General features: G+C 42.8%; 2 protein-coding genes across 3 annotated transcripts; one reads left to right on the forward strand and one right to left on the reverse strand.

Moving 5' to 3' along the window:
• Positions 1-4,583: 4,583 nt before the first annotated feature.
• Positions 4,584-6,830, reverse strand: LOC128449577 (cytochrome c oxidase subunit 6B1). Its single transcript, XM_053432826.1, has 4 exons — positions 6,734-6,830; positions 6,168-6,310; positions 5,584-5,684; positions 4,584-5,137 (listed from the first exon to the last, which is right to left on the reverse strand). Exons 2-4 carry the CDS (start codon positions 6,271-6,273, stop codon positions 5,084-5,086), a joined length of 261 nt encoding a protein of 86 aa, XP_053288801.1. The 5' UTR covers positions 6,274-6,310; positions 6,734-6,830; the 3' UTR covers positions 4,584-5,083.
• Positions 6,831-8,176: 1,346 nt separating this feature from the next.
• On the forward strand, positions 8,177-16,833 carry rasip1 (Ras interacting protein 1). 2 transcript variants are annotated; one of them, XM_053432828.1, is made up of 16 exons: positions 8,177-8,501; positions 9,114-9,235; positions 9,552-10,003; positions 10,177-10,437; positions 10,522-10,763; positions 10,853-11,017; positions 11,560-11,764; positions 11,930-12,228; positions 12,322-12,483; positions 13,587-13,627; positions 13,933-14,087; positions 14,207-14,319; positions 14,608-14,902; positions 15,822-15,985; positions 16,072-16,213; positions 16,309-16,833. In XM_053432828.1, the coding sequence occupies exons 2-16, from the start codon at positions 9,114-9,116 to the stop codon at positions 16,485-16,487; spliced, it is 2,997 nt and encodes a 998-aa protein (XP_053288803.1). In that variant the 5' UTR covers positions 8,177-8,501; the 3' UTR covers positions 16,488-16,833. The 2 variants fall into 2 exon arrangements, with proteins under 2 accessions (XP_053288803.1, XP_053288802.1); XM_053432827.1 differs by lacking the exon at positions 8,177-8,501 and having other exon boundaries at positions 9,105-9,235.
• The last annotated feature ends 2,837 nt before the right edge of the window (positions 16,834-19,670 follow it).

Here is a 19,670-nt window from a genome sequence, read left to right on the forward strand (position 1 = left end):
AGGAAGACGGCCATTTTGGATTGAGCAGCCATTTGATCTTTCATCAGATCAATTTCAAATTCGGTGAGTGTCATCTCAACAACATTAAAAGTTACATTGTTCGTCACACGTTGTGACCAAGGTTGTTGTATCTAAGACACACATGGTCCAATTGACTCCAAACTGGACTTGTAGGCTATAACAAGAGTCCTAGCCTGATGACATCTACACATAAATCATGACTTAAAATTACAGCGACCCCTTTTGGCAACAGGAAATGTCCAGAAGGGCCTCAAAACATTGATGATGAAGTCATTTCCAAACTTTGAGTTTTCGGCGAACAGCATGTTTGTGGCGTGGCATCAAATTTCAAAGAGTTGCAGCGACAAACAAAATTGCTGTAACTTCACTGTACTTTGTTCATCTCTCTCGAACTACATGTGTGTAGCAACTTTTGAGGATTCGTCAAAAAAAGAGTGATTCAATCTCCTCAGTGCATTGTCCAATCAGCCTCAAACCTCTTTCACGTGATCAGAGTCCCGGCTTTCACAGCTACATATGTCAATATTACCTCAGGGTCATAGCGCCACCTACTGATTCGCCATGAAACAGGACTTTTTTAACTCCACTGTGCATTGTCAAATCAGCACTATACTGTATGTAGTGATAGCGCCACCTACTGGCAACAGGAAGTAAGCCATGTTTTACAACTTTAATTCAATTAACATACATATTTTATCGTGTGGTCTGCACATGATGGCGTGCACCGTAATACGTGATCCTTCCTGCAGTGCAAGGGGGGACCCCCCCACAATATCAACTCAGGGTGATTGTGTTGAGAGAACATATCATTAATCACAATGGAAAACAATATTGGACTAATGACACTGCCCCAAGGAGTACCCTTTTCCACCATTTACCTTCCTGATAAACAGGTCCCAGTTCTTACATGAATAAACGTGTAAAATAGAAAGTCTCTGATCCAATTATATGTCCATCTACTATGTTCTTCCTCTTCTTCGATCCCCGTTTTCCTTTTTGACATATCAAATTCCGTCAAATAAACTGACTTAAAGGGGTTAGTTAAAGTATCAATGGATTAAAGGCAATGTAGAAGATAACTTGAAGTTGGTTGCCATCCGCCATTAACCCAAACAAAGAAGAAGTTTTGGTGTAAAAACAGAGAAAGTAAATATTAATAGGCAAATAACAAAAAATGTAAAATACACATTGTAATCACATATTAAAAAATGAAATACACATTAAAAAAAGATGTAAAAGAAAGTTAATAACAAGACCTCACAAATTCTGATCTCACTAAGAAAACACTGCTGCCATCCCCCCCAAAACATTTTTAACCAACTGAATGAGAATCTAAATATGACGCAACTATTTTGCCAGTAAATTATATTCCAAAACAAAAAACGTTAGTTAATGGTGGATTTGCTTCCCAAGTTGCCAAAACCATTGAATAGCCACTGAATGACCTCTCTGTGCTGAAGGGCCCTGGACAGTATTATGTAAACTTAGCTACTAATTGTGCAGAATTAAATAATGGATAATTATGAGTCTTGGTCTTCACAATTAAAAAAACACTTTCCTAACCTTAACTACTAACTCACTGTGTCCCGGCCATGTGAGCTGTTTTCTAGTTAAATCTGATAACATCGTGCACATTGTGGGTTTCAGACATAAGTACGTTTAATATTTGCTTGCCGGTATTTCTGAGCCAAACTAATAAGGATTAGCATTTGTGTTAAATACTATTTCTTTTATTATTTATATTCCTGTTTTGCTGATCAACTGCGACTCCTTCATTTAAAGAACAGCTTAGTGTATGAACAGACCTCTGACCCCATGAAAAGCAGGATTTTTTTTCAAATACACACAGTTGATGCCCGTAAACTCAACCCTGTGACACATTACGGGGTTAATGATGCATGGCAGCAGAGTTCCGACAAAACCCGCGGTAGAGACAGGAAAGGAGTCACGATGCCAACAGGAAACTCTGAACATAAGTTTCCAGTAGATGCTCAGAGTTTGAATCACATAGTTGGAGCCTTCAGCTCAAAATGAATGAATGACTCTTCAGACTTGTGACCTTAATTATCACACAATGATGACAGGATATAAATGAACATATTGTGAAGGTTCCCTTTAAATACTTACCTGCTTTTAAATATCTCTAAACCTTTAGGCCAGAACCAGCACATTACAAGTCCACAATGATCAATATTTCATTGAATTACTGTTTGTATTTTTCTTAATTGAAATAAATTCCACATTTACTGTGGCCAGAAAGCAGAGGAAAGTTATTTTGATGATTCGTCATCAACAGCAAAAGTTATTTGAATCTGTTATTGCAGTTTCGGTCTAGTGACATCAAACATGTCTGTGACGTCTGTGAGATTACTTGATTCAATCTTCAAATAACCACATCAGAAAAAAGGAAGCATCCCATAGTGAGGATGTGCAGATGATCACGTCTCATACCTTCAGTGTGACGCAACAGTGCACTTCTATCTTTTTTTAATTACACGTCTTTGTCCCATCTGTGACCTCTGAGCTTTTGCCAAGAAAGCCGAACCTGCAGCATCTCCTTCACTGACCTGTCCTGACTGAGCAAATTCAATAATAAGACATCTGCAAAGAGCAAACCGGCTCCTATACGCTGTGAACCACCTCGCAGGGATTCAGAGCAATTGATGCATTGTTGGCAATGGACTAGCTTTAGTTAACTTCAACTTAAAATTTCAAGTTTTCACTGTCAAAACACTGCAGAACTTTTGAGTCGTTTTAACGTGAGGTCTTTTGAAATGAGTTTAACGGATGAACTGCAGATAACGATTACAATATGTTATTAAATATTACAAATTTTGTATTATAAGATTTCCCAGCATGCTTTGTTTGAGAGTAAACACTCTCTATATACTATTCTTCTTTGTACAGAACAGACATGAGGGAAACTGGTTGTGTCTCTTAAATATATGTAAATAGGTTGCCACTCATGTGTAGCGAAGTGAAACCAACGTGTGTAAGAAGTGTTATGGAAGCAAATTAACCACAAATCTCAACATTAACAGTTTCATAAAAAAAATTATTAAGAATTAAATAAAACCAACATTTGCAGAAGATTTGCTGGATTTAAAACTGTATCGTTTAACTGTCGCTCATTTAAAAACTGCAACAAAGACTTTTACAGTGTAGCTGGAGGCACTCTAGCATTTCAAGAGATAAAGTCAACAAGTAGAGCCAGTTTCTTTCTCTGTTTGCTCACTGTCACCACATCGTGTAGCACACAAAGACCCTCAAAGACTTTCCCACTGAAATGTCTTGTCGTCTTGCTGCAGTGACATTATTGCATTGGTCACCGTATAAACTACATAGAACCAAAATAATTCAAACTGCAACATTGCATCAAATAGAAACAGGATAAACATTTTGCCACATTTCTTTTTAGCTCAGTGAGATGTTTTGAGTGTGTTTATAATAATAATAAGTACGTTTTAAAGCAGGTTCACTGAGTTTAAGGGTAATTTGTGCAACACTGCCACCCTGTGTTTCTACTTTGCCACTGACTTATGCTGGCAGAGACCGACCCTGACCTGGTACCACTCGATGCCCTCCACAGCTCCCTGGGAGGCGAAACTTCATTAAAATAGTTTTTGGTGACAGCTCATCCATTTCTGGTATGTTTCAGGATTTTAAAACCACAACTTTGAAAGTGCTTCGGTTTCAGTGGAAAGAAAAAGAGTGAGGAGGAGGAGGAGAAGTCTGTTGGTTCCCAGACCCGACAGAGGAAGGACTCATACCCACACAGGCATGTCAGGACATATTGTAACATAGCTGAGGTGAAGGAGATGTTAATCAAAGAAAAATGTCAGCATCTCTAACTGTTACTCAATACAATTCATTCAATCATTATAAACATGCACCCGCGTGTCTTTTGGATTTCTGTGCTCAGACTCAGGGCGTTGATCTAAATATTTCATATCTTCAGAGGGTGATATCATCTTTAACAAACCACAACCTTTTGTCTTTTGAGTTTTACAACAAACTCAATGTTTTAAAAGTCATGCAGGGACAGCCCGGTCCCTATCCAATGGCACCACATGGTGGTTAGAAGTGGAAATGACAAAACCAGCACGCAAAGTTACCTTAGGTGACTTTGGTGTCGGGTGTTACTTGTAGGTTACTGTTTACTGTCATCTGTGGTGTAAAATAATATCTAGAGTACCATGATGCAGTTAGTATGAGAGTGAAAAGTAAAGACAGCTGAAGGTTCAGATGAATGATCCAGGAGGGATACAGTTCAACTTAGGAGATAACTGCAATATTTAATTATATAACAAATTCAGGAGCTACATGCGCACACACACATACATTTGTAAACTATGGGAAATTAATGTTATAAAAGTAGTTAAAAGCCAGAGATAGTTCAGGCCCTTCTTTCAACCTGCAGGCGCCCAACTAGCATAATACCTGCTCATTCACAGAAATATTTCCAACCGGTGAAGCTGCCACAGGGAGAAGGCTATTGGATTTTAGTAATTATTCCTTAATCATTAGTATTGGCAAAGGAGGAGACCGTACAGCTCACTGAATCATGTAATAGTGTTATCAAGAGTTTATTGGACAGTCCCAGGGTGAGTTGACAGATGAACTTGATTCATGGTGTGATATTGCCCTGAGACATTTCCACCTCACCTGGCCCTAAAAAGGTACATTACAATATTAACGTCACTGGTGGACACCCAGGCCTACTCCTTGACATAAGTCACCAATTTAAGGGAATTTTTTGGTTTACATAAAAGACCAATAATTAAATTCAGTACAACGAAACATTCAAATTTGATGAACATCATCTTTTTAATTAAATCAGTGTAATATTTATTGATGTTATCGACGCTGGAGTAGAGATTGAAAACAAACGTCAGACCGTGGACTTGCAGGGTAAAAACTTGTGCGTGTTTATAGTTTAAGTTACATCAATGGTGATGATGATGATCGCCGGTTGAATATATCATTACACTCCAGAAGTAAAAGTGTCGGTAACAGAATGTCCTGCAGGTGACTGTCCTGATCCATCAACAGTTTGGAGAGTTCAGATCTTCCCAGGGAAAGATCCATTTTCTATCTGGTCGTCCCATTTAGCAACCTGAAGGAGACGAGAGGACAATATCAGCCGCATGACAGGAAATCTCCAGCTACAGCAGAAGCATTGAATTATATTCACAGTGGTTTCAGGTCATTACAGCCTTTCACTAATTGAGATCTGAGCATGGAAGTTTATTCTTGGCCCCAGGAACAGTATGTGTGTCACAGCTGTTGCAGGTAATGTAACAGCGAGAACTTTTCAGTGCAGCGGTGATACTACTTGGTCTCAGTGAAGATGTGATCAGGAACACCAAGGGTTAAAACATGTAAAATGTATTTATCTCTGAGTCCTTTAGCAGAGGCAGGTTAATGTTAATCTCAAATGACCAAGACCTGACCTTGGGAGAGCAATAAGTTACTAAAAAACAAGATGTACAATACAATTATAACAGTGCACTGAACAGCTAGATTGGCTTTTTAAGACAGAACCATCTGAGGTCATCTTACCCAGCTCATGGGACAGAGGCTCTTGTAAACCCTCATGTACCACTGACAGGGAGTCAGATCCTGGCCTTTGGCATCCAGGGCCTTGTTGCACCTGTGGTAGTCTGGAGGAAAACAAAAAGCATAGAGCAGTAAGAATCACATAATGTTCACACTAATAAAACAATGGTTTTATTATAACAAAGCTGCTGAGGTCTAAGGACAGCAGCCTAGGAACACTGAGTCCTGCCAGAAACTGAGAACCAACTCAGAACTTGTCTTATTGTCTTTAAAGAGGCATTTGTTAAAGTGCATTATTTAATACTACAAATGTAATTTGGATGCGACATGTATATCAGATGTTTAAATCGACAAAATACTTACTGTTAAAATGTTAACTATGATTCCAACGCAATAACTACAACCTATATGTACACAAGGTATAAAAATTGGACCAAAGAACACCAAAATGACAACAAATGACTTTATTATGAACATTAAAGATGTTGCAGGTTTATATTTATGTAGGTCAGAGCAGGCCATGTCAAATAAAGCTCAGTTTTCATCATATTATATCTGATGTTGTATTAAATGTGTGTGGTCCTCACCCAGGTAGTTCTGGAAGCAGTTGCGGGTCTGGTTAGTGTTGGGGAATCTTGCGTCAAAGGGAGCAGTCCTGTAGTTCTTAATCTTCTCTTCGATGGTGTCAGACATTTTTAAATTAGCCTCACACACACACGTCAAGACGAGACTGTGAAGAAGAGAACAGGGTCAATCAACGAGGAGCTGCTTAGTAAACTGTAAACGTCAAGTGTAAAACAAGGCTCCACGTTAGCCGGCTAAGCTACATTCAGCGTTATAAGCATCACATTTATTACTTTATTAACGCAAGTCATTACTAACTTGACATCGTGGGTACGTATAAATCTGTGCGGACGGAATCACAGTTTTAAAACAGCAATACAGCCATGTTGTTAGCTTTGATTACAACTTAGCTATTAGCTCCCAGCTAACATGCTAACACAGCTTGCGTCCCTTTTTGGTTACCACGCTAAAAACCGCCGGAATATTCTAGCATTTTGTTGGATTAAAACACAGGAGAGTTTACATTAAAGCAGAGTTAATGGTCGCCAGCACATTACGAACAGAGGTGTGGGAGTAGCAGGCAGCTAACCTTGGGTCACTGGTAGCCGTGTCCTCTTCGGGGTTGTCCTTCTTCGCGCAAAGGATGCTGGGATATCTTCTTTCTGACGTTTCATTGACCGGAAGTACGGACCGTCCGTCATTTAACCTTTGGTTTCTTATTACTCTAACGCAAATGATAAATTGTGACATAGAAATATCTTAATGCATACAAATACAAAATATCCTAATTATAATGATAAGCTATTACTAATACAATTTTATAGAAAAACACTTTATCTCTGAGGTTCAATGGTAAGTTTCCCTCCACAGCATCATTTTGTGGGAAGTAACTTGTTCACAATTAGTTTTCTCTTTAACAAACAAATGAAATAATTATTATAAGACACTATCAATAATCATCTCAATATAATTTCTATCAATAGCATCAGGCTTATAGGAAAAGGCCAATATACATCAATGTCAGAGGATGTTTCTGCTTCAGACGACCTCATATTTTCTTTCATACTTCCACTATCACATATAGACAATCACGTGTAGGATTGTTCAGCTTTGGCTGAGGTATAACTTCTATTGTTATTATGCTAACTAATGATTATTGTACTAATCTTAATTTCACTTGATCAAACATTTATTGTTACTATTTTACAACACCAGAGAGTGGACCTGCATTCTGTATTTGACATTTGAAGCTAAGTTACATTATAACATAGCAGCATCTATTAGGTCTGCTGGATATATCATTCAGTCTGTTGCTACTGGGGGATTAATCGCTCAAAAAATATAATTGATACACTTAATTTAATGCACTTATATGGTTCTGACAATGAGCACTAATGATAATGCAGGGCTAATTGTTATTTTTAACATTTGAATGGACTGTTTATTTCTCTTTCAGGGAACAGCACACAGAAACATTTGAATCAGTGGAGGAGCCTTTAAAATGAGACAAACCTATTGGTGTGTTATGACACACTCAGTCTAGCAATGTGAGAATCAAGTCACCTTACTGGGACACGGCGACAGTCCCCTTTCTCTTTCCATCACCATTTTCCTGTTGAAGTCCAGGTCAAAGATCACAGGTGCGTCCTCGAGCTTCCTGTCTCGCTGTGTGCACTTCCTTCATCCTCTTTCCAGCAAAACTTCTCGCTGGGCAGTTTGATGTGTGATGTCTGATGCACTGTGATTGTAAAACAGAACACAGCACTGGATTTAAATGTTCTCGATTGGTGTGATTAAACTTTATCATGATGTAAATGTGATGCCACATTTTCTGTTTATGCACCCAGGCCACAAACGGATATACAGATTGCTTTGTGGTGTTCAGCACCGTATATAATATTCCCAACATGGTCACATATGTGTGTAAATTTACCCTTCACTTGCTTTCCACCAATGTCTCCCTCTCTCGCTCTCTGTCCCTCTCTCTCTCTCTCTCTCTCTCAGCCAGGATATAGGTGTTGTCCACTGCAAAGGAAGGAAATTCTGTCACTTAGAACAATGGGCCTGTTTCTCTATCTATAGACCCAGAGAGCCTGAGAGCCAGGGAGAGCGAGAGCAGCACAACTTGTCCCGTTAGAAAAGAAAAGAAAAAGGGAATTTACTCAAGAGAAATGGAGAATTAGAAACGGGCATGTGTGTGTAGATGGGTGAGACGGGTTTAGGCCTTTGAAAAATGGAATTTCATCGAGAGGAGAAGGAAACACATCAGGGTACTGGATTACTGTGAGCTGCGTATTAGCATTCGGGTAACGAAGAATAATCATAACACGCCATAGAGGGATCGGAAGTATCTGTGGGTAAGTGGAATTTATAGCCTCATACCTGTAAGCACAAGAATTTCCTATTTGTATCATTTTAATTACATGGTTTATCAAATTATGTTTCGATACAACAGATTTTCAGTCTTGTCCGAGATTAACTTCAAAAAGGTGATATTTTACTAAAGGAATACAACGATTTTCTTTAGATTCCACTTTTTAAAGGCAAAAACCAAGTGTGATCCTCAGGTATTGGTTGTAACAAATGTAGAAGGAACTGTGCGAAAGGGACAGGCACTGACCCGTGCAGTGGGTTTTTCCCTGTCACTGCGACAGCTGGACTCAAGTCCCACTAAACACGCTTCCTGTTTGAGAACAGGGGAATACACACTTGGATTTTCAGCGGCTGATTGGGCGGGAGGTCGGGTTGATTTGTTTACTGTTTGTTTAATTCTGGACAACCAGCTGTAGGTATCCTGTTGATATCATTGATGGTGACTTCATTCTATTGTTTTATTGTTTCGATGCTGGCATTACTGCAACACATTCCTGAGAGGCAGATTCGAGGAACACGACATGCACTGTATATGTTGACATACAGCAGGTGATTGAATGGAAAAAACAATTTGCTCCTTCATCTCTATGTGTCAGATGGAGGGGCCTGGCAGTCCTCGCTTCAGAAAGCTCCATTTCCCAGTGGGTCTGTGGATCAACTCGCCCAGGAAACACTTCGCCAAGCTAGGTGGTCGCTGGCCCAGCGCTATCTCTGTCAAGTCAGTCTGAAGTTCTCACATTTGTGTTCCTGTTTTCTTCTACACTTCACATACTTGGTGTCGGGTTAAGCGACTCTCATGCCAGCTATTGTTTAGGTAGAACTCGGTGCCTGATACGCGTTGTTGAATGAAAAGTTTATGCTCTGATGCCATCTTATCTTACTTCCACTGTCATTAGTATCCTTTCAACCTTGTAACCTTTCCCTGTTTTATTTTAGTCCTTGTTGTTTGTCAGTCATAATTCACAGCTGACTGGTCCCTTCCTTTCTCCTTCCTCTCCCCTGCATCTGTCTTCCCCCTCCTCTGTTGTTACCAGGTCGACCACCAGCTCTGACGCAGCCTCCCTCCACGAGGCCACCTCTGCCCCTTCCTCTTCCCTTTCTAACTCCACCCCCTCGCTGGCTTCCCCTACCCCATCCCCGTCTCCCTCCCCGGCCTTCCTCAGGCCGCGGCCTGCTGGGACCCAGTCTCGCACAAAACGCCTTTCCCATCTCTTTCTGCGGGGGCGCTCCAACAGCGACCGGGACCGAGCAGTGGGGGAGAGGGAGAGAGAGGTTTGGGCACATTCGGCTGCCCCGTCCTCTCACCACTACTTGCCCCCTGCTTCCTCCTCTGCCCCTGGTCTGATCAAGATTTATGGGGATGCCCTGTCCAGTGGAGCCAACTATCGCTCCCTGCTGGCCAACATCCACTCTACAGCCAGGCAACTCATAGCCCAAGTCATCACACGCTACACTGAGAGAGAGAGGGAGGAAACAGATGATGCAGGTATGACAAGGAGGTTTCTTCTCCTTTGGACCTCTGCTGTAATCCATTCTTTAGACCTGTTTGCTAAAGAATTTTAGAGCCAATTGAAAATGACTTATTCTAATCATAAACAGGAGTGCTTCAGAAAAATAATTACCCTTCCCCTCTTCCTCACTTCCTCCATTACCTTCTAGTTCTCCAGAAACACATCCCCGAGGACTTCCTATTGTGTGATGTCATTGGAAAGCCCATCAAGCAGCCAGATGGAGCTATCAAATGGGAGACAGAGTGCCGGAGAAATGTTGCCCCCTGGGAATGTCCCTTGTTGTTAGTGGACATGTGGCGGCCTAAGGACGGATTTGAGCGGCGCTTTGAAATCCAGAGGAGGGAAGACTATGAGAGGGAAGAGAAGGAGAGAGAGAAGGAACGGGAGAGGGAGGGAGAGAACTACCAAGGTATGTGCAAGACTCAACACACAGGTATGCGACTCTCCATGGGATCAAACTGACCACAGCGCTGCTTGTGTGCCTGGACAACAGGTGTGCGCTGGCGGCGGAGCAGGATGTCATCAGGGGGCGGGCCGGAGGAGAGCGAGCGTGGTCACCGCGCGAGGAACACGGAGCTCAGGAGAAGCATCAGCGACATGAACCTGAGTCTGAGGCGACGCCAGGGGAACCATGTCAGCAATGAGCCACGCGGCTCTGGCAACCAGCCGAATAACAATGGTGCAGTGCAGGACAGGAAGAACATTGTGAGCATGATCAACCCACAGCCGGGAGAGGTAAAGACGATGATGTGATAAGGAAGCTCTGAATTAATAGAGTATCCCGCCCCCCCTTCTAATCATCACCTCTTAACCTAATATTTCAGAATAGGGGGTCAAAAGTTCAAGCAATGGTTGGATGGTTGAACCAGACAGTGGAGGACGAGAAGGATTACTCCAGTTCCGACCTGGAAGTGATGTCACAGAGTTTGATCCTTCCACCCACAGACCGGCCCTACTTCCTGTTGCTGCAGGGTTACGATCAGTGCAAGGTAGGACATGCCGACAGATGATATCACACACACAAATACTCAACAAACAACACCAACGCACACGTACACTATGTAAACACATGAACACAGGGGGAAACACACTGATGTGCACATATTGCAAGGTGCACCCTCTAAGTGGCCCAGATGCAAACAGAGAGGCATGTTGTGGGGGATTTGTGAGGAGATACACGTGTGCACACGAAGTGAACATGACATCATACCTGCATGTCTGTAATCGCAGCATACCATCAGGGTTTCCATCTCTCTACGAGCCTCTCCCATTCAGCAGCCAGCACAAAACAGCCTCAGATCAACACAATGCCCCAACAACCTCTCCATCCAAGGCACAAATAGCCCCTGTGTGCATCACTCCGTCTCACACAATGACCTCACACAGGTTTCCATTGTAGCAACCTGTGACACACTTCATTCCTTATCAACATCATTAACATCTGATGGAAGATTGATATAAGTCATACCACTGCAAAGATAACAGACCTCCCTGACTTTCTGCTACTCTCCACTGTGTGTGTTTTGTCAAGGATTTTGTTTTGTACATCATGGCGGGACATACGCATGTGTTTGGAAGAAAGCCCACAATGAGAGAGAGAGAGAAGGATAGAGAGAGGGAGAGGAAAGGGAAGAGGCCTCTGAAGGTGGACACATTCCTCTCTGCTCCTGACCTTTTGGCTAGACATTTACTAGTGAGGAGAGACTCAGCTGTTCCTGAGACGCCCACCGGACAAGGTACTAACAACGTCAGCTCAGAGGTCTCCTCGGACTTTGCGTCTGACAAAATTCCAAACTAAGCAGTTTTACTATTCATCCACATGCTGTGTGAAACTGAAAATGAAGATCCTTTCTAGCAGTTATTGATGTATTCAAACCTGAACTTTTCCCATTTGATTCCAGCTTTGATGCGGCCCTTCAGGGGAGGTGCAGTTACACACAACGGAGTGGCCCTTTATAGGGAGGCCGTTCTAAAGCCTGGGGATGTGATTGGTCTTGGGAACCACTTCCTCTTCCTGTACCGTGACCCCCGTGTCACCCCAGCTCCGCCGCTGGCACTGACCCTGCCGTGGCAGGCGGACGCCTCCACCACCTGCTGCCCCTCAGGCCTGGTGGACAGACAGGAAGCGCTGAGGCAGTACCTGGGATCAACTGAGGCAGTGTTGAAATTCCATCCCCGTCATACAGACACCTTGTTACAGGTGAGACAAGCAGAAAATTAACTAATATAAACTCTTAATGACTTTAATGACTTGATGACATACTCCATGTTTATCCCTCCCTTTCTCTTCCAGGATATAATCTCCAAAAACTCGTCTCCAGACTCTGGTGGTGGGCCACTGGCTCCTGCTTTCCTCCTGTCAATCATGATAGATCACGCCTCTAAACACCTGGACCCGGCTCTCACGCCACAGATATTACTCAAGTCAGCCAATCTAATTAAAGAAATTGTCTGGGTAAGTTCAAGGAAACAGCTCCATATACACATCTTTAAAAGATATGTGAGGTTTCCAACCAGGAAATGTAATGAGTCCAGTCATGGACTTTTGTTTTATGTCCTATCCGCTCGCTCTCTCTCTCTCTCATTTCCTGTCATCTCTCTATCGTTAGCTCTGTAATAAAGGCATAACAAATCCAACATTTTATTATAATAAGAGTTGACAGCCCTATAGCTCTCGGAGGATGCTTTCATTTGCTACTTACACACAGCTAAATGAGGTAAATACTAACACAAGCATGCTATAATCCTCACATTGTTAATGTAAGCATCCTATCGTGCTTAACACATTTAACACCAACGACCACAAGCATTTGGTCATAAACCAAAGTTTGTCAAACTCTGACCTGATGATGGTGTTATAGTATAGGGGTTAGTCAAATTATCCCAGAGGTATAATTGAAGTTGTCAAGATGCTACATTAGCCACCTAGCAAAGCCATGCCAGTTGAATGTGAGGGAAAACAACGTCTGTACTTCATTTCACAGCAGTTCAATGGTTGTGGAAATATTTCACTATAACCCAAAAATGTCAACCTGCTGCTGGCGCTAGAGGAAAAATTCAGGAGGTGACCTCAGTCGGTAGGATTGAATATCTGTACCAAGTGTCACACAGTTCATCCAATCCAATTCAGTCTGGGACCAACAGACAGACTATAAACATCCAAAGAGTCGTGCCGTTAAAATGAGTCAGTAAATGTTTGTAAATTGATAAAAACAACCATAAGTTCAAGACTAGACAAGAACAAGTTAACCGTGAACCTTTTCTGGATAGTATTGCGTGGCCATAACCACATTTAAACAAGCTTGGCAGGAAACATCAGGTAGGCAGATTGAGATTGCCACATTCAGTCAGACAGAAAAACCAGTAGACAGACACGTGCCCTTCATTGTGGCCTGCAAGGTTGTGGACATGAGCGAGGATGAGCTGATGTCACTTCCCTCCTGCTGGAAAATGTGCTGTAATTGTCCTGGCTGCAGGGCGAGACACAGCTCCCCCTGCTCCACCCCCACACTAAGCCCAAACGTCTCTCCTCTCTTCTGTCTCCAACTCTCTTTACAGGATAACATTAAGGAATTCGGGGATAAGCATCCCACGCAAAAGTAAGAGCATTTTTGTTCCACGTCATGTTTCCTCTGTTTAGAGATCTCCCGCGGAGTGATTCATGATGCATTTGGCCTTGTGCTGTTATGTCTTTGGTGAATTTTTGTGGTATGATGAAAGCATTGCAACAAAGTAATGTTGAGAAATGGCTCAAACAGCGTTGAGTAATAATAACTTGAGTCTATTTTTACTCGCAGGATGGCGCTTTTCTCTTTTAAAACCATAACAAAACACAGACAGAAGAATGCTCACAATCATTTCAGAACTAACAAAAACCTTGACATGACATAAATGTTATGTCCAGTTCCACAGAGCAAGAGGCTGAGATCAGCACACCCAATGTTCAGAAGCTCTCGTCTGACCTTCGACCCCTGATGTTCTGGATGTCCAACGCCACGGAGCTCCTTAACTTCTTCCAGGTCAGAGTTGAAACCATGGAGAAAGAGTTTGAGTTTGAAGGTGAGAGTGTTTGGAAAACAACAGAAATATTATTTTTTGTCAAATAAACCACTTTGGTAATGTCGACATAAATCAAAATATAAATGGTTGTGATTATCTTTCTGATGGTTTCCCTAAAGCCCCTGGGGACCCAGTTTTGACAGCTGACATGGACACCTGCTCAGAAGCACTGGCACAGCTGGATGATGTCATTATGCACACTTTCCAGCAGTGTGTGTATCACCTCACCAAGGTACAACCAGACAAAAGCCCAACTACAAAACTAATTCTATACAGTTTATCACATGCTCATTATGCCTGGATACTACAACCATTAGCTTTCATCGAGAGGTCAAATATTAATTTCTTGACCAAAATGTGAATCAAATGGCACTGCCAACGGCTAGCGTGGCTCAAACCTAAAAAACAACTCTCTGTCCTAACTCTGTCTGTCTCTTTCCCGATCCATCATTCTTACGACATAATATTCACCATATTATTACTTTATTAACTCAAGTTTCTGTCCTTTCTGTCCACAAAGACCCTGTACTCATTGCTCCCAGCTCTCCTGGACAGTAACCCATTCTCTCGTGAGAACAAGGAGAAAGAGAAGGATGGAGCAGTGGGAGCAGAGGGAGAAGAACAAACCAAGGAGGAAGGAGAGGTGGATGACATGTCTGCCTTACCACTCAAGGTTGCCGGGCTGGTGGAGGTGTATCGCTGTTCCCTCATGCTGTCGAGGGAGGCGTGTCTGTCCCCTCCCCTGACCTCCCAAACCTTTGGCTACCTCTTCTTCTTCACCAACACCTCCCTGCTCAACACGCTGCTGGAGAGAGGTGACAAGACACATCTTAAAGCCGAGCTATGTCACTATATCACATCTAAATAAGAGATCAAAATAAATAACACCATGACACCAGAATAAACGTTATCTATAAAGCAACTTTGCAAGTGTCTTACAAGTTAAAAATGAAGAATTGAGAGCAAACAATACGGAACCATATGGCACTCAGTAGGGCGCGTAACTCCGCCAAGCTCCAATAACCAACTATCACACACACTTATAGATATCCATTCCCTTAATATACCAGTTGTTTATTTTTTTATAGAGAATCAGGAATTATTTCGAGCGAAAACTGTGAAAATGCCCAATTTTGTCCAAAGAAAACAAATTAATCCTGATTGTGTATCGGATCTTCATCAACATTTTGTGGCTTCTTCACTGACTCATACTGCATACTTCTACCAAGTTCCATGGAAATCCCTTCAGTTGTTTGCGTGTTGCCTTGCACGCAAACCAACCAATAAGCAAACGGACAGTTGTAAAAACATAACCTCGCTGGTAACGATTAAAAGCAAATTTCTAACAAAATGCAACAGTAAGTAACAGTGACTTGTAATCTGTATTTCTATCAAAAATAATGACCTAATATAATCTGTACAATCTGTATTTCAGTCAAACAGCAATGCCTGTTTTCAGTTTGCTAAGGTCACATCTGACCAAATAAAGCTGTGGTTGCAAAACCCCTGAATAATTTGATATATACAGTCTTTTTCTTTTTTTATGAGTTAACGTTTTCATTACGAGTTATTTCTTCTCTTCATGAAGCCTGATGTGACAAGATGATTAGATTGTTAGCTTAGATAACACTACAATCTAACGCAAATATTTTTTAAACAAGGTTTTCTTTCAATTCATGATTTTCACAAATTTTCTTCGCGGTTCCCTCCACTTATGAATTTTGTTTTTCCCAGACGGACTGTTCTCCTGGTCCAGAGCGGTCCAGATCAGGACAAACTTGGACATAGTTCTGGATTGGCTACAGGGGGCGGGATTAGGAGACATTGCCTCAGAGTTTATGAAGAAACTGTCAATCACCGTCAACTTCCTGTGTATTCCGAAGACTCGACTGATCCAGGTAATACACTTAGTGTTCAATGAGCCTCCACAGCCCTCCGACAGAAGATCAACTAACATGTGTTCCATTAACCTCTCATCTTCCAGTCGTCCTGGAACAGTCTAATGGAGGACCATGTCTTGTTAAGCCCGTCCCAGCTGCACCACCTGCTCACTCACTACAGGCTGGGGCCTACCAGAGCTCCTCCAGCGTCCTGGGCCCCTCCGCCAGGCACAGAGCTGAGTGGAGGTAAGACAAACAGTAATACTGATACAACATAAATAATAAAATCATCAAGATTTTCTGCCAAGTCGGTCGTTTGTAAACCTTTCCTCATCTTTTAGACATCTTCGAGAGCTTCCTGGATCATCCTCCTCTCATCTTGCCAAATGAGACTCCACGCCTCGACCTGTCCCAGCCAATCCCAAGCCCTGAGCTCCAAAAGGAAGTGACCCGTCTCCGCACCTTCTTGTGGGGACTCGACCAGGATGAGCTCCCAGCCAATCAGAGGACTCGGCTTTGAGGAAGCCCTTATTTGTCTCATAGAAGTAGAAAGGGAAATCACCAGAAAAGGCAAACTGCAGACCACATTAAATCCAAATCTGGATATGTTCTCCTCATTTTGGTGCCCTGGCAATTTTTTTTCATGACATTGCCATATCAGTTCATTTATTCACTTAAATATTTTCAAGTATGACACATGTATTGGCTTTGGTATGTCTTTATAGAACTTATTTTAAAGCAGGGATCACACCCTGTATCTGTTGGGCTACGTAGTGTTATGCTTTACGTGACTGTTTGTCTTGGCTTCCATGTATGTTTTCAAAGTCCATGTTTTTAAATAAAAAGCTGAATTCTAGTCTAAAAGACCTACAGTTTCCATATAATCTTTGACAAGTCCGTTGCCCTCAGCAGGGCCCCTGGGGTTTGGCACTCATCTCGAGCTTCAACACCAAAGAAACATTCCACAAGGTGGCGATGCAGGACTCATTCCTCTTTGACGTTAAATGATGAGTCTGCAGGTAGAACGGAGGCGATCATGCAACTACATTATCAACTGTTCCGAAGACACACTCTCATTTCCTGTAAGACTGGTAGCATTTTTACCCAGGGTCATGACTCAAGCAAGTAAATGAGACCATGACGACCACACACAAAGGTCACCTTTACCTTGGTAATCTCTCGTAAAGGTCAAAGCTGGTGACTTAAGAGCTGGGGGGGTTTTCATTTCCCTTTGGTTATTGTGACACACTCCAGCGGTCTGTTGCCGTGGGTATCCCATTTCACTTATGTGGTATAATGCCCTGGCTCTTTAAAAAAAGTCCACCTCATTTAGCATGATCTAGTAAGTGGTTGTCATAAACAGGAGGCAGACAGGTGATATCATTATTTGGAGTGAGTAACAGCTCAACTAGAACTGTCACAATTTTGTAATATCCAGTCAAGTTCACTGTCTAGTCGGCCAGACGTCTGCATCACCGCTCTCTTTGTTTTGAGAGTGAATCTCTGTGGTGTCTCGGCAAACGCAAGTTATCAAGCTCCTCCTTTGGCGAGCGGCCAAATGGCTTCCTTTCTTCCGGTCAGCTTCTCAGATGAATTCCTTTACGGTAAAAAGCTCAAGAAAACAAAACACACACACGCACACACATCAATCCCGTGAGAACCCGGCTTACATCATCACTGTTGTCCAGTCTTACCAGCTTCTCACTCTGCTGAAATAAAAAAAACCACGGCATTGAGAAAGAGCAGTAATAGATTGTGAATCACGAGAGGAGGCTCCCTGGGGTCACATTTATCAATTAAGTGATTGTAATCACTCTCATTTGAAATTCAATGCGGTGCATGAGTGAGAGTGAGACTGTGTTTGTGTGCTAATTTCAACTTTCCCGTAATGTGATACAGATGTAGCCTGTAGCTTTATAATTAAACACAGATGGGGCTCAGACTGGCATGGGTCCGTGCCGATTGTGTGACATTACAGTAGTGTGCGATACAATAGGGTGACCAATGTCTGAGCGCTATTAAGTAACATGTAAGATTTAGTAATCGCATGACACACACATGGTTTTCTGTGATCTCAATCACTGACAGACCGAATGTCACACACACTTTCACCCGGCATTGCGTAGTCATACACACACACACAAACACCAAACATGTTTCTCTGTCTCACACAGACACACGCATGTACACACGCACACACACACACACACACACACACACACACACACACACACACACACACACACACACACACACACACACACACACACACACACACACACACACACACACACACACAAATAGACTTCTGTACCCAGGTGCAGAGTCCCACACCTGTTGTAGCGGCTCTCTGTAATTAGCCCAACACAATTATCACTGGTGGACGGAGGGAGGAGGCCGAGGACAATGGGCCAGTTATTCTCTCCCTATCATCTCCTTCTCTCTCCCTGCTGTCGAGTAATGAAAGATTCTTCCCTTCTTCAAAGAGACGGAGTTTCCTACAAAACAGCTGAGTCAGAGGAGAAAAGAGAGGAGGATGAAAAGAAAAGGGGAACAGTAGGGAGGCAGAGCGCGGTAATGCAATGCTGCCGGTGTGAGGCCCAGTGGACCACAGTGATTGCGCTCATTGTTGCCGCACACAGGAGCCATTTTCAGGAACCAGAAAAAAGGCCCGTGGCTCTCACACTTAGCACTAACAGCTACAGCCTGGCGCTGCCCCAGTATCTATTTGTGATCTGGTAACACTTTACCTGAGCCCTGCGTCACCGTATAAAGCCCGCAGTATAAGGAGGTTTTTCAACACATACGTAAGGGGAAAGGACAGAGTATGATGACTGTGTGGCCACTGATGGAGGCTGTGAGACACGTTTTATCGGGAAATTGTAGAGGAAAGTGTGAGGGTTAAGTGCAACGTAGTCATCGCACCAGATATATGCAGAATCTGTTTTCCTGTACCAGCTGGGACATGAATTGTATTTATCCAGATCACCCATGTGCAAAAGAAGTAATATTAGTAATATGACTGTGACTCAGTAGCAACAAAGACAGATTTCTCATTTTGGTTCCCAGACTGAAAATATGTAATAACCTGGCCGTATGAGACACAGTCATCAGAGAGTAAGAGACTACGCTGGAACCGCGTCAGAGGGAACAGCTCCGTGTGGCTCCAGGCTAAAGCCTGTGTTCAGGCCAAGGAGGAAACAAGGGAGCAAGGGATTCTCTGTTAGGTCACAGACAAAAAGTCAGACTGGGGGTGTAGGAATCTGTGTGAGGTTTGAGACAACTGGAGAGAAGGTCAGAGGTGCCGGGAGGGAAATCAGTGAGATGCAGACAGACGGCAGACTGTGGCTGAGGCTGGAGATGGGGAGACTCGGGGATGAAATGGACAGCAGGCCCTCAGTGAGGTGACTAAAAGGCCAAGAGAAAAACGTTGGTCTTCCTCAAGGGACAGATCTGTTTTCCCCCCAGTTACGTCACCCAAATGCGAAATACACACATAAACAAACAAACCGTTCCCTCTCTTTTTTTGGTGCACACGTGCATGCCCCTACACACAAATGCACACAGGCGCACGCGGGGATATAAAGAACCCCTGTGAGGTCAGATCCTCTGGGCTGAGGGTGTCCAGTGTTAGTGGACCAGCCAGCTAAGCCTCACAGTCTCACTGGCAGCTACAACCACCACCACCAACCGCTGTACCCTG

Source organism: Pleuronectes platessa, chromosome 10 (assembly GCF_947347685.1).
Source record: "Pleuronectes platessa chromosome 10, fPlePla1.1, whole genome shotgun sequence".
In the NCBI taxonomy this organism is placed as follows: domain Eukaryota; kingdom Metazoa; phylum Chordata; class Actinopteri; order Pleuronectiformes; family Pleuronectidae; genus Pleuronectes; species Pleuronectes platessa.